At 44.3% G+C, this 14,164-nt stretch overlaps 1 protein-coding gene across 1 annotated transcript in view; it reads right to left on the reverse strand.

The window, feature by feature from the left end:
• The window catches only part of LYST (lysosomal trafficking regulator), a 2,674,875-nt gene that overhangs the window by 2,429,970 nt on the left and 230,741 nt on the right, over positions 1 to 14,164 (reverse strand). Inside the window, 1 exon segment of the mRNA XM_069234946.1 lies at positions 6,294 to 7,296. Within this exon segment, the coding sequence (XP_069091047.1) occupies positions 6,294 to 7,296 (1,003 nt within the window).

The raw sequence follows: 14,164 nt of genomic DNA on the forward strand, positions 1-14,164 counted from the left end.
CTGGCGAACCCACGAAGACATCCCCAGCTTATGTTGTTTACAGATGAGCGCAGCATCATTAGGGGAGGTGAAAATATGCTGCTTGCCATCCATTTCTATGCACAGCTGCGCTTGATATAACATAGCATAGCGAAGGCTGCACTTCTGAAGTATCGTTTTAACTTTGGCATACTTGGAACATGCCTCTTGGACCATCTGGGTGAAGTCTGGGAAGATAGAAATGGCCATGCTGTGGTACTGTAGGGATCCCTTCTCGCAGGCCAGTCGCAGAGCAGTGACCTGTTCTAGGAAGTTAAGTAATCTAGCGATTATAGGCCACAGGGAGGCCCCCGGAATGGGGTGCTGACCAAGTGTCCTGTGCGCCCTCTCCACCACGAAAGTGCCAGTAAAAAACTCCTTGCCAAACAAGTCAACTAGCAACTGTTCCACAGAGTTGTCCATGTGGCCAGTGTTGGTGGTCTCCGCCAGCCCCATGATGCGAAATCTGTTGGGGCACGAACAAGCCGGTAAGACTTAATTTTTTGTGGCTACTGTTTTCAGGAGAAGTTCCACTCTTTCTAAGTGATTCTGGGTGTCAGTGTGCCCATTCTTCACCTCGGATATTCAGTGTTCTGCTCCAATGAGTTTGGAAGCGTGCCTGTCAATCCATTAATTCATGAGATCAAGTTGCGCGGTGAGGGAGTCAAATCACGAGTTAATGGCCTAAAATCCTGCCTTAAGCTCAGCTGCGATCGCAGCTGTACCGTCCGAGGGAGGGGCTGAGGGAACCCCACCACCAGGGTCCTCATGTACTCGCCCCCATGTCCCTCCTTAGGGGTTTTGCTAGTTTTTAATTATAGCTGTTTCTGTTTAGGGTGGCCACTGCCCATGAAACACTCCCTGAGTTAGGCCTGTAGGGATCAGCCGGGGTGGTACTCAAGAAGGAGAAGCAGCAGGCAGTCCCAAGGCATTAGCAACAGCAAAACAAGGCTGAGCTGTCTACTGTGTAATGGCATGCCAGGGCATAGAATCTATCTCCTTCAAAGTGAGATATAAGGAGAAAATGAATGGTGTATGCACTATTAAATACCACAGCAGTCAGACGTGAAGAGATAGTGACCTGGAGTGAGGCGCTTGAGTAACCATCAGGGAGCAGTTAACTAGAAGATGCACCAGTCAGGCAGTGCAAGCATTTGTGTTAAGGAGCAGAACAGATAAAATAGAAACACTGTGGCCCATAGGGTGGCAATCCGGGGACTCACCAAAGTGTTCTAGAAGTCAAGATCGCAGGAGACTGCCCAAAGCAGGTAAAGCAGAGAGGTCGTCGGTAGTGAACCCTGTGCACTGTTCGGAAAAAATGCTCATGGCGAAGGAGCAAGAGAAACCATCCTCGTGTCAAGGCCTACGGGCAGCCGCTGCACCACACACAGCAAAGAAAAATGTAGCTGTGTCGCAGAGCGCCCAGGCTGCAGCAACAGTACGTAGGTCTAGGCAGCATTCAAGATCTCACAGGGGTCAGGCGGGCGCCAGGCCCGAGTGGAGGCAGCAAGCAGAGTAGCACTCAGGTCGCAAACTGCTGTGGCCTAAATCCTGGCCTCTAGGCGAAACGGAGACACCAGCAGGCTGTCCCCACCTGCAAGGCGGCACGCAGGCCCAAGAGCCGCACAGGGCAGGCCACCGACCGAAGCAGGCCGCCAACCGAGGTTCGGTCAAAGCAGTGAGCAGCAAGGTCGAAGGGCAGTCTGCACCCTCAAAAGCAGCGCACAGCACTAGGGGGCGCCATAGATCAGTCCTCCGAACAGATCAGTCCACCTTCCAGTCACCCCTCCGGTCCAAGCATGCGGCGTCCCCCACCTCTGGCTCGCTCAAGGCCTCTGTGGACGTGGGTCCTCCAAGGGCCACGTCAGGTCGTGGCGGTCAGCATCCTGCACCACTGCATGCTCCAGGAAGTCCCCTCGGTCAAGCAGGGCACAGTAGGTCACAGGCACTGCAGGGGGTTATCACAGGATTATTAGGGTCATTTGGGGTTAGAGTGGCGGCTGCATAAGACAGTGGTGGGCACAGTTCCCCCGGAGATTCGCGACCGAGCAGCCATCTTGGTCAGTGGTAAGACCATGCCCCCGACTCAACACATTGATAGTGAACCCCAGAGATGTCCGACGATTCGCCGTCATCTGGAGTTTGTTTATGACTAAGTGTGGCAAGCCCACCTCTAACAATCCATCGTTAAGTTAGGGGAAGACTGGAATACCCAATTTCTTATGGTATGGAGTGACCACTGCCATTATTTTCATGGACACTTAAAGGACACTGGAAATGAGGAATAAGGATGGCAAATTGAAAATGCTCCAGTTCCACTTTAAATAACAAATACAATCTGTGGGACTGCCCAGCAGGTACATGAAAGTAGACATCCTGCACGTCTACAGATACCACCCAGTTGCCCGAATCCAGGACAGACAGAACATGGGCCAGAGTGAGCATTTTGAATTTGTCCTTCTGTAAGAAGACTTTTAGAGGGCAGAGATCTAAAATTGGACAAAGATCTCAGCACTTCTTCTGCATGAGGAAATCCCAGTAGTAATATCCACTACTTCTTTCAGGTTCTGGGACCCCCTGTGTGTCTCCTTTGGCCAAAAGAGCCAGCATTCTTTGGCGCAAGATGGACAATTGCTCCTCGGAAAGATGTTCTGATGTGGGTGGAAAATACAGTAGTTCGAAACGGAATGGCAGGACATAGCCACATTGGAAAATCGGAAAACCAACACGCTGGATGCTATATTTTGGCATCCTTGAAGGAAATATCTGATCCTGCCTTCTAAAGGGTGGTCCTGTGGCACTAACAGCAAACTAAAGTGGTTTGGACGCTGTTGCCGCAAGGGGTGAGGGATTGGGAACTACGTCGCCCGTGGTAGCCTGGGCGTTGTTCAGTTAATAACCATCCCCAAAATGACTGGGGTGCTTGCTGCGGGGGAAGTTGGCCTTGTGGTAAAGCAATTATCTGGAACAGACACAAAAGGGATAAAGCATAAGGACACTGTATAGCAGGGGTAGAAAGGCCTAGGGAACACATCATGGACTGGCTTTCTTTAAAGAATTCCAACGCTGAATCAGCCTTCGTGTTGAACAGGTGAGATCCATTAAACAGCATACCAATCAGAGTGGATTGCGCGTCCCTAGAGAAGCCAGTGGATCTCATCCAAGCATGCAGCTGAAGCACCACAACAGTACCAAGTGCTCTGCCCAAGCAGTTGTTAATGTCCAGTCAAGAACAGATTATGTGTTTTGCAGCATCCTAACTATCCTGGATAGTTTCAGCCAGATTCGCTGTAAATTCCCTGGGGACTGCCATAAGATCTCACCAACCAAGTTCCATAAGGAATTGCTATATCTCCCTAGCAAGGATTAACTGAGCAGAGGGCTAAGCTGGTCAAGAACATCTGCTTCCTACATGCCTTGTTCTATTTTGAATCTGTCTGGCAATCATGAAGAATTAACTAGAGGTTCACTATACTTGTGATAGCCTGAACCACCTATCTTTCTGGTATAGGGTGCTGCTTCAAGAAGTCAGGGTCACCTGGAGCCAGTCTGTAGCAGCTGGCAGCCTGTTTATTCACTGGTGAACAGAAAGTAGTCTTACAGCAGGTGCCTATAAAGGTGTCAGTCATGGATATATTGAGCAGATCAGGTGAAGCTTGTCCGGTATGCAAAACTTGAGTCAGTTTGTTAGTTTTGACTACCATAGTTGGCAGTCATAAATCCAATACCTGTGTCAAAGAATGCACTCACTTCCTTGAGGACCCAGGGGAAAAACAAAACCTAGCGGTGGGGAAGTGTCCAACCCACTGGCCTCCTTTAAGTTCATGAATATTTTCATCATTATAGCATTGTCATCTTTCAAAGCTGGTCGTCTCTGATCAGACTCTGAATCAAAAAGACTTTGAGCACTGTGGTGCGGCTCCAAGGTAAAGACATGGTTCTGTCTGAGTCAGACTGAACTTGTACCGGGTGCATCACTACAGCTTTGTGACACAACCTATGTCAGGGCCAGTATTCATTTGGATTGGAGTCAAATAGGACAATACGTTACTGAATCATTCTTTGGTGCTGTCAGGGTCGATGCCAAAGGAAATGGCACAGACTTCAGTACTGGATTGAAAGTCTGCTCCAGCGTCGAAGGGGAACCAGAGGCAGACTAAGGAGGAGTAGAGTGTTCCAAGGGCAAATCCACTGGCAGCAACCCACCTGGAGGCCTTCTGGATTCTTTAAGACTAAAGATGTGCCAGAGGGAGCCAGAAGAGTGCCTGAAACTGAAATATGGACTCTATAAAGGCCTCAAAATTTTGTGATATCATCTACAGGCCCAGAATGCCAGGGTGCATCAGAATCAGTTGCAGGGTCAGCACCCCAGCAGGAGCCCACAAGAGAGACAACAAGGCACTCTGTTGACCATGCAACATCTCCGACAGAGTGGCAGAAGCCAAGGACAGGTTCTGCTTGGCCTTTTTGTGTTTCCACTTCGACTTACACAAGACTTGGACCGCAAAGAGCACCTGTCGCAGGAACGGACTTGAGCGTGGGAAGAGGTCAGTGCGCCCTAGACTTTGAGCCAGACTTCTGAGACTAATTTCACTGTTTGGCAACATGTAGATTTGCATCATGTTCCCAGATTGCCATTGAATTCATAAGGGCCAACTCCTTGCAGAACTTGGCATTGCGCGCCGAACCCAAATGCCAGAGGCACACCTCGTGTGAATCAAACATAGATATTTGCTTGCAACAGTCCTCTATATGGCTTAAATTCTGTAGTTTTAGGAGGGGACATAATTCCCTTGAACAGTGTAAAAAAAATAATTTTGTAAACAAAAATTGTCAACTGATCCAAGTATAAAGGTGCAAAATGAAAGGCACTGCCTCTGATGTGCAGTAGTGGAGCTTCTATCCCGTTCTATCATCACTTGTGGGGTGGAGCGAAGTCTATTGCTAACTAGCGTAGAGAGAAATGCTGTTTAAATCGTCTAGATCAAGACTGGCACCTCCAGATATTCTAAAGGTGAGGAATCACTGGGTAGAAGTATCCATCAGAAGGCAAGCTTTGAGATTGCATTTAACAAAATACCGATCTATAGTCTGTAACTCAATGTATTGATTATGCACTGTTAAAGCTGTTAAAGATCATCCGGTTTTAACAAATGCTTTTCATAATAAATGAGCTAGGCCTGCTGCCTTTCAAATGCAACTTTTTCCAGTGCACCAATCAGGCCTGTAGCTTGTTATCACAACCAACTCAAGCTTACTTTTTTGAGCACAAGCTTTTCAAAAATGCAAACACGAGGCACACAATCAAAGTTTTAAAAGTATACAAAATTACAGCTGGCTAGTCAAAATACTCTCTCCTAAGAGGGCCAAACATGGATTTTCACAGATCAAATCTTCTATAGCCTCGATTTGACACACCAAACCTATTGCCTATTAATTTAATTTGTGAGATTCTGTATAACATCCTTCTCTACAGGATTTAATACAGATTCATAACAATCCACCCTTAAATTAACTTTTCACAATAAATATGCCAGGCCAACTGCCTTGAGCTTAATATTTAATAACAAACAGATAAAAACAATAGGCATGATCATTGGCTTGCCCCCGTAACCCACTCAGTCCTACTGTAGCGAGTATAAGCTTTCCCACAAGCCAAAAAGTGCAATACACTCTTTTCAGTGGAACCACAAATCTTCATCCTATTCCAATTATGTTCTCAGGGGAACCAACATGTGGGTGAAATCTAAGACTTGCACTCAGTAGTACTCTGAAAACTATTTTGTTGATCACAAAGGTCTACGACAGCTGCACTGTCAAGCCATGCCTAAAAATGTCCTTTTAAAGGTGTTTTTGTAAGAACTTCAGATCATATACATGATTAATGCTTCGCCCCTTGCAGTATGGGCATCACACTTGCATTTAGCCCTATGCTAGCACGGCTGCCACAATGTCGAGACTAATGCTAGAACATATGTAAGCTAAATAGAATATTTAAACCTGCAAGAATGTTTGATGCCCGAGTTTCACGAAATGTTTACTGAATTACATCAGCTCATATATGCTCATCCTGGACTTCAAGACAGAAAAGTTTACTTTGCTCATCAATGTTTAATTAAAGATATGCAGGTATTTGTACTTTGTCACACCAATGAAAATCTTGTTATTATTACGTAATTAATGACTGTGGACTATCTAGGATTGATTTAGGTTCCTGACTTTACAAGTAAAGCTGTTAAAATAATTCGAATATTTTGAAAGATAAAATGCAGTACCTGTGGAGACCGTTCTGCATCCACCTTCTGTTGATTTGTATTTGCACGGTGAAGACAAATTGTCAACAGAATTTCTAATAACCTTATGTTCTGAAGTAAGCCATCAGTCTCCATTTTCAAAATCCTTTCATTGTTTTGCACTTCAGATTTATCAGTTGAAAAGCCTGCCACAGCAGATAAATGGTTAGAAGAGCAGCTGAAAGGATAGAGTTCTTCCGATTTTGCTGTAGTTTGGTCTGAACCACTGAATCTGTTCGATTGTAGCAAATCTTCATTTTCTACCACGTAAGAAGTGCTACTATTCAAAACAGACTCGTTGCAAGAGTTTTCTTGTAGTCTTTTGTTTTCAACACCGAAAGGAGGGCGTTTTTCACTGTGGTTTTCTCTACGTGTGGCTAAATATTCTATAATCATGAAAATTAAACGATGGCATATGTCAAATCCACCAAGACTATGAAACTGTTTCTGGAACACTGCATTTAGCAAATACATCCTTTGACACACCGCCCAAATGTCTACAGCTCTTTGAATTTGTTCTTGGGATGGCAACATTAGACTTTCCAGAGACAAGTGGGGCAATTTATTACTCAAATGATCACTAGCTGTGCTATCGTAGCCTGAAGTATCTTCTGAATCATGGGCAGAGTCTCGGTCAAAATCAGATTCTTTGCTCACACATAAAAAGGCCACACAAAGAAATATATTTATTACATTGACTTGCACTTCTTGGTTTGTATGTTTTTTTTTCTTTGAATAATCTTCTTTCAGACCAGCGTAGAAATTGATAAGACTTGCTTGAGTTTCAGAAAACGTTTTTTGGTTGTCAGCAGTGAGATTTAAAAAAGATTCATGTTCAGTATCTTCGCTCTGTTCTGTATATTCTCCCAGGCAGAATATTAGAGACTCGAATACTTTGAGTGAATGGTATCTAAAGGAGTCCAAATAATTCAACTCCGTCATTTGATTTACTCCGTTGCAGGTTAAAAACAGGTCTCGTATAACCCTTTAGAAAAAGATAGCAAACAATCAGTATACTCAATGGGAAGAAATCAGAAAATTCAAACAAAACTAACAGAATCTACACAAATTAGAACCATAATTACAGCATATAAAATAAATGTTTAGTTAAAATCCTTTGTTCCCAGACAACAGAAAGTGTTTAAACGAAGACAGTTTTATTAACATTTATGTCGGAAAGATTCAATAGGAATGCTTGAAACGTTACCTTGTACCTACTTACTGGGGATGCATCTACCAAGAGGACCGCATATAAGCAAATTAGTTCGACTGCACTCTAAAAGGAGTTGTGAAGCAAGAGGTGTTAAGATACCTCCTCATTACATGAAATAGCAAGCATAATAATTTGTGACTACCTCTGTATGCTTCACAAATAAAATGATGCTTGAAAGACAAGATGCAGCTTTGCACGAGGACATCATCTGGCTACATGTTGCCATAATGCAAGTTGGAATTAAAATTCAAAGATGCATGCCCAGGCGCAGCAGCCATCTGGGATATGTTTTTTCTCAAAGCAAAGAAAAAAAAATCATGACCACCACTCATGCGCACACATGGGCTGTCATCGTGGATAGGTTTTAAATCATTTAGGATGGCGTCATACAGATACAGTGGTGGGTGACACTTACAGCGCAAGAGAGCTGGGAAGCAAGCAGGTGCTGGGACGCTCCAATTTTTAGGTTTTGTCTACCAGACAGCTCATGCTATTTGTTTGCTAAAAGAGATTTTTCACTTACAGTGGGTTTAGGAACCGCTGATGGATTACCATTGGTTGGCTTTACTGTCACTTATTTGCTGGCTTTTTAATTCATTGGCTTTTGTGAGCTTCCGTTCATCTTCTTGTATCTGTGCCTTCCCTGGAGCATGGCCTTGTTACTAGCGTCCTCAGTTAAAGCACTACTTTATTCTTTTGGTTAAGCATCCAATGAGAGTGCATAAGTTTACAGCGGTCTTCTTCGTGCACTTCATATCTTCTTGCATTCTCGGCCCAATACTTCTCTCCCACATTCCCCCATTCATATTGCTTTCTTTGATTTATGTCATGTACTTCTCCCCCACTTGTGTTGCTTCCAAGCTCTGTTGCTTGCCTCCAAGCCACACCCTCCATTTTGCTTAAGCCTCCCTGCTCTCATTGTTGCTTCGACCAAGGCCTTGATCGGTTCCCCCCAAATTGTGCCTTCTCAATTTGACCTGCTTAGGTCCCATCCCCACAAGTTAGATCTCATGCTCTACATTCATTGTTTGGGGCGATTCCAATAATGACTATGATGAGGTGATGAAATTAGCCAACAATACCACGAAACAGGTGTGATGATCTCTGAAATGCTAGTGCTCTCCACACATTTCCTGGTTCAGGTCCTGTCTTACCTCCACGTTCTGTCACTAAAGAAAGTGCCTCATTGTGAGGGTCATGAGGAGGGCAGCTGAAGTTCTCGACCTCCAGTCCCCACCTTACAAGTTAAAATCAATGCCCTGACAAAGTGCTTCAGCTGAGGCACACCACTTCAGAGCCCCTACTTCCTTTTAATGAGGCTCTCACTGATACCCTCCGAGGAGGTTGGGCCAAACTTTTCTAAGTCCCCCTGTCAATTGCCAAACTGTGAGGCGCCACAACTCCATCTCCAGTGAACCTGCCTTTTTTTCTCAGCATCCGTCTTTCTGAGAGGTTGGTGGTGCAGGATTCCACCAGTCAGACGAACCCAGATACCTTTGTGACTACTCTGCTGGAGAGAGAGAGAGTGGAGACCTTTGGAAAGAGGGTATTCTTTCGACTAGGTTGGTCCTCTGGTCAGTCAATGCCAGTTGCCTGCTAGGCTGCTATTCCCATGCTATCTGGGATTCTGTAGCTCAAGTCTTCCCATGTGTTCTGGAAGACTTTTGCCCTGTCAAAACCCAAGCCATACATGGCGGATGCAATGCTACCAAATTCACAATTCGTTGTGCCCTGTATACCACTGATTCAATTGGGTGAGTCATTGGCACAAGGGTCACCATTCATCACCAGCTTGGCTGAGGTAAATAGCTTTTGTGAGCTATGTCCAGTCACCCCTTACAGAAATGCCCTTTAAAGGAATGCAGCTCTTTGGGGAAAAGGCAGATTCCCCTATGGAGTGCTTCAAAGAAAGCATAGCCACAGTGCTTTCCCTGGGCTTATCTGCCCTGCTTTACCAGCCACATCAACCCCACTGTTCCTTTCACGGTTTCGGTGCCCCCATACCAACAGCCGTCAGCCTCAGCAAGGTGCCCAGCAGGTTCTCCGCCATGGCAACCACTGACCCCCGGGGTCAGTGAACAGCGCTCCACTCAGCCTACTGTCACACAATCCCCGTGCCTCCTATCCCAACACAGCTCCACTAGTCAAAACCCTTTAGTGTGCCCTTATTGGAGCCCAGCTACCTGGTTAGAGGCAGGATCCAGCGATTCTTACCAGGTTGGCAAGCCATAACGTTGGACAGGTGGATCCTGCAGATTATCCACACAGGATACCTCGGAGGAATGGAGATCAGAGACCTGTGATCTCCAGCATAGTTCCAGCTCTGTGTCAACCCTCTGGAAATGAGGGCCACCTGTTTGGTGTTAAAAGCCTTCCTGCCATCCATCCATCCATCAAAGGAAGGCTGGTGGTGCTCATGGACAATAACACCACCATGTGTTATTGCAACAAACATGGTGGGTGCATCATGGATAATGTGTCAGGAGGTGCTCAGCCTCTGAAAATAGTTGCGCCATCAGGGATTTTTGCAGGTGGTGAACCACCTTCCAGGATTTCAGAATGTCAGGGCAAATGAGCTCAGCCGCCAGCGCCTAGTGGATCACAAATAGCATTTGCAACTGGGGGTGGCACAAGGTCTCTTTTGGGAATGGAGAGAACCTTGGCACCATTTATTCACCACCACAGAGAAAGTTCTGCACTTTGCCATTTTCAAGATGTCTCTCTCTAGGAGACTGGTTTCACCTAGGGTGGGAGTTGGGCCTACTATGTGCCTTTCCGCTGATACCTCTTTTGTCCAATGTTCTAAATAAGATCAGGACCAACTAGGCCCAAGTCATCCTAGTGGCACTGGATTGGGCACAGAGAGTGTGGTATCAAGAAGGCAGATGCTCATGCCTAGGATTTCTTATCAGGGAACCCCTGTAGGAGGGTCAGCTGTCACAACAACAGGGCAGGGATCTGCATCTGGACTTTCCCAGTCTCCACCTTAATGCTTGGAGATTGAACAGTGCAATATGAACACCTTCCACATTCGCCAGAGGCGGTTGATGTTATCTTAGCAGCCAGGCATCCCGGTAAAAAAACAGCCTTTGATTGTTGTGGGGCACAACAGGCTGTCCCTTCTCCAGGCAAAATTATTTGACATTTTGTTGTATTAGTCCCCATTTCTGCAAGACTTTGCTCTGGGCACAGTTAAAAGGTAACTTTCCGCTCTTGAGGCTTTTTTATGTTTGCCGGATCAGCCTTCATTATTTAAGTCACCTATTCTGATGAGTTTTTTTGAAAGGCCTACAACAATGGTTCTTAATCTGTGGTCTGGGGGACCCATGGGGGTCCCTTATGCAGAGTCAGGAGATCAGCGACTGCTTAGAAAATAAATAATATTAACAGAATAATAAAGTGTACTAAAATAAAGCAAATTTCGAAATTTTTAATAATTTTAAATTTTCAGTAAAGGCAAAGGATTTTGAAATTGGAGACTAAATATTTAGTTGGTATCTTCATATTGACTTGTGGTTGCAGCACAAGTGCCCCAAACAGAAAATAAAACAAACGATGAACGGCCTCAACAGAATTTAGAAAAGCTCCAACCTTCACATTAAAGTGAAATGTTGTATTTCTGTTATATTTGTGAATTAAATAGTTAACCATGTGTGTATTTGAATGCGTGTTACCGCATTTTTTTGTTTTTCTTTTTTTTCTCGAAGTTCAAATAATTGAAATTGTGTAGAATGGGGTCCCTGGACTCCAATAATGATTCAGTGGGAGCCCCTTGATTCCAATAATGATTCAATGGGGGGGGGGGGGGGTCCTCGGATTCCAAAAATTATTAAATGGTGGTTCACAGAAGTCAAAAGTTTAAGAACCACTGGCCTACTACATGTTTCCTCCCTCTCCTTTTGTCTGCTTTTGGGACCCTAACTTGATCCTCTTGTATGTGATGTGCTCTTGGAGCTGATTTACATCTGTCCTTTGTGGCTTCTCACACTCAAGACAGTGTTCCTCTTTACCGTAACACTGGTGAAGTGAGTGAGCTAGTTTCAGGCTCTCTGTGTCACTCTGTTGTATGCCACCTTCTTCCTAGACACGCTGATTCTGCGAATTTAAGCATCCTGCTTTTTCAAACGTTTTGACGGCATTCCACTTCGGTCAAAATATCACTTTGCCGGCTTCTTAGCTCCATCTCACCCCCACAAGTAAAAGGAGAGACTCCATCTCATGAATCTCAAAAGCATACTGAGTTTTTACATTGATCGTACAAGGTAACATCGGGTGGACAATCACCTCTCTGTGGGGTTCACTGGAGCGAAAAAAAGGCAAGGCTGTGCAGAAAACCTCCCGCTGGATTGTGCGCTGTTTTAATATCTGCTTCACACTGTCCAAAAAGCAGCTCAAGAAAGGCTGCAAGCTTACACCACCAGGTACGAAGCTGCTACCACTGAGTTTGCACAGGGAGTCCTGTACTGGACATGTGCCAGGCAACTAGGTGGGCATCCCTTCTTGCATTCATGAAGCACTACTCTCTGGTCAGACAAGTTCATTAAGAGAGCCATTTTACCTGCTAGGTCTTGTGTGACTTTTTAGTTAGAGTCCATTTACAGACCCACCTCCAGATAGGCACTGCTATGAAGAACAAGTTACTTACCCTCAGTAATGCTCTTGCTGGTATAGACTGTCTCACCACAAATTCCTCGCCAACCCTCCCCATCCTGCGATTAAAGTATTCATTAATAAGATCCCAACTCTTGGAATCTGCACACCGCTGAATGCTATTTGCTGTTGGAGCTCTGCACCCGAGTGTGCGGACTGTCTCAAACGCACCCATATTATCTTTGTACATCATTTCAGGAACAGAACGGCATCAGTGTGGAACTACACGGGTCCAACTATTAGTGTGCAGCTGTACTGCTGAAACGTTTCTGGATCCAGTCCGATGCCTGGGGAATATTCAAATGGTGAGGGAACTACAGTTAGAAGACTTTTTCAGAAAAGTCTCCCATGGACTGCAATGCAGTGCCTGACCTGGGTAGTGCAAGTACACAGGTCTCTCAATCACAAAATGCTGCAGCTGAATGCTCCTTGGGCATGACACACAAGAATGTAAAATTTTCTAGCTAACGTGAAGGAAAATCTTGGTTCTATTAAGTACATTAAGGAGAGCCTTATGCATTTCATTCTTAAATTAATTTCTCCACAGCCAACAAATATGTAACACCATATTAACAGACAACAAATCCCATGATTTCATAGAAAAGGTAATTCATTCCAAAACCAATCAGGAGGTACAGGTACAATATATCAATCTTGAAGAAACTGCGCTTCCTCTTTCATTATGCAGTTGAATCACCCCTGTAGAAAAATTTGCATCCTCACTGGAAATTCTGTTTGTTCTGTCCCTAATAAGACAAAAAGTGTTAAAGTCCATATTTTACCTTATCACGTTTCTAAGACAACAAAGTAATTTATATACATCTCCTGTCAATAATTACATTATCCAACATATGCATATCTATGTCGAAACCAGATACGAATTAACAGTTACACCCAATGTCATTTCATGATTAATTTATGAGAAAGGTAATGCTTAACGTCAGAAGCTTGGCAGGATAACCCTTTTCCTAAATGTCCTTAACAGAACTGAAACTTTCCTTCACACTAGATAAGAAATTGTTTATTCTATTTCAGGGCCAGGGGTGATGATCATGCATGTTCAAAGCTTACTGACGACCAAAGTTGCCACTCTTGCAATTGGGCTAATTACATGATATTACCGTATGTGTAATAACACCCAGGAGTTTGGGCCAGTTTCTTACTTGTGATACAATAAAGATCCATTTATGTCCTGCAGAATAATTTTACTAGTGCAAATAAATGCTGGTTTGAAAATATAGTTTTTTCGTCTCTCTAGTCGAAGTGAATCCTCTAATGTATATCAAATTGGTATTAGTTCACATGCTTACTCCTTGAAAACAGAGCAATAAAAAATATTTCATCATTAAAAACAAATGCGGACAAAAGAAAAAGCGTGTTAAAATGTTATAAATGTTTGGAATGAATCTAATCCTCAAAGGCTGACAAAAAGCCGGCGAGAAATGAAAGGAACTAAATCCTGACGGACAACAACTTTGTGAGCAATCACCTAAAGGGAACTTCTACAGAGAAAGCATCAGTGAGACCTAACAGGCAGTAAAGGTTATGAAATGCTTCACAACGCAGAGGAAGAGCTGAAGGCAGATAAATGGACAGAGGGAATTAATTTCCACACCGCAAGAAGATTAGGCACACCTCTGAAAGTGTAAATTCATATTGTTTATTATCATTAACTGGTACCTTTCGTAAGCATATATATATTCTTATCACTATATATGCCAAAAGCCATAGTGAGAAGAAATGTGGAAAGAGTTGCTGGCCTAGAGTGGGAGGCAAGACTTGTGGTGCACGAGGGAGTTATGGTACAAAGCATCTGTATTGGTTTTCTATGAACAACAGCTTTCATTGCTGTACCTCTCCCACGCAACGTACCTAGTGGACGAGTACTCAAACTGCATTCCTGTTATTAAAGAGGGAAGTGCTCGGACACATTGGCTGGGGTAATGTCATAGATAACCAACCTTTCTTTTTTATCTCTCCTTATGGTTAT

The sequence above is a fragment of the Pleurodeles waltl genome, chromosome 5, assembly GCF_031143425.1.
Source record: "Pleurodeles waltl isolate 20211129_DDA chromosome 5, aPleWal1.hap1.20221129, whole genome shotgun sequence".
NCBI lineage: Eukaryota > Metazoa > Chordata > Amphibia > Caudata > Salamandridae > Pleurodeles > Pleurodeles waltl.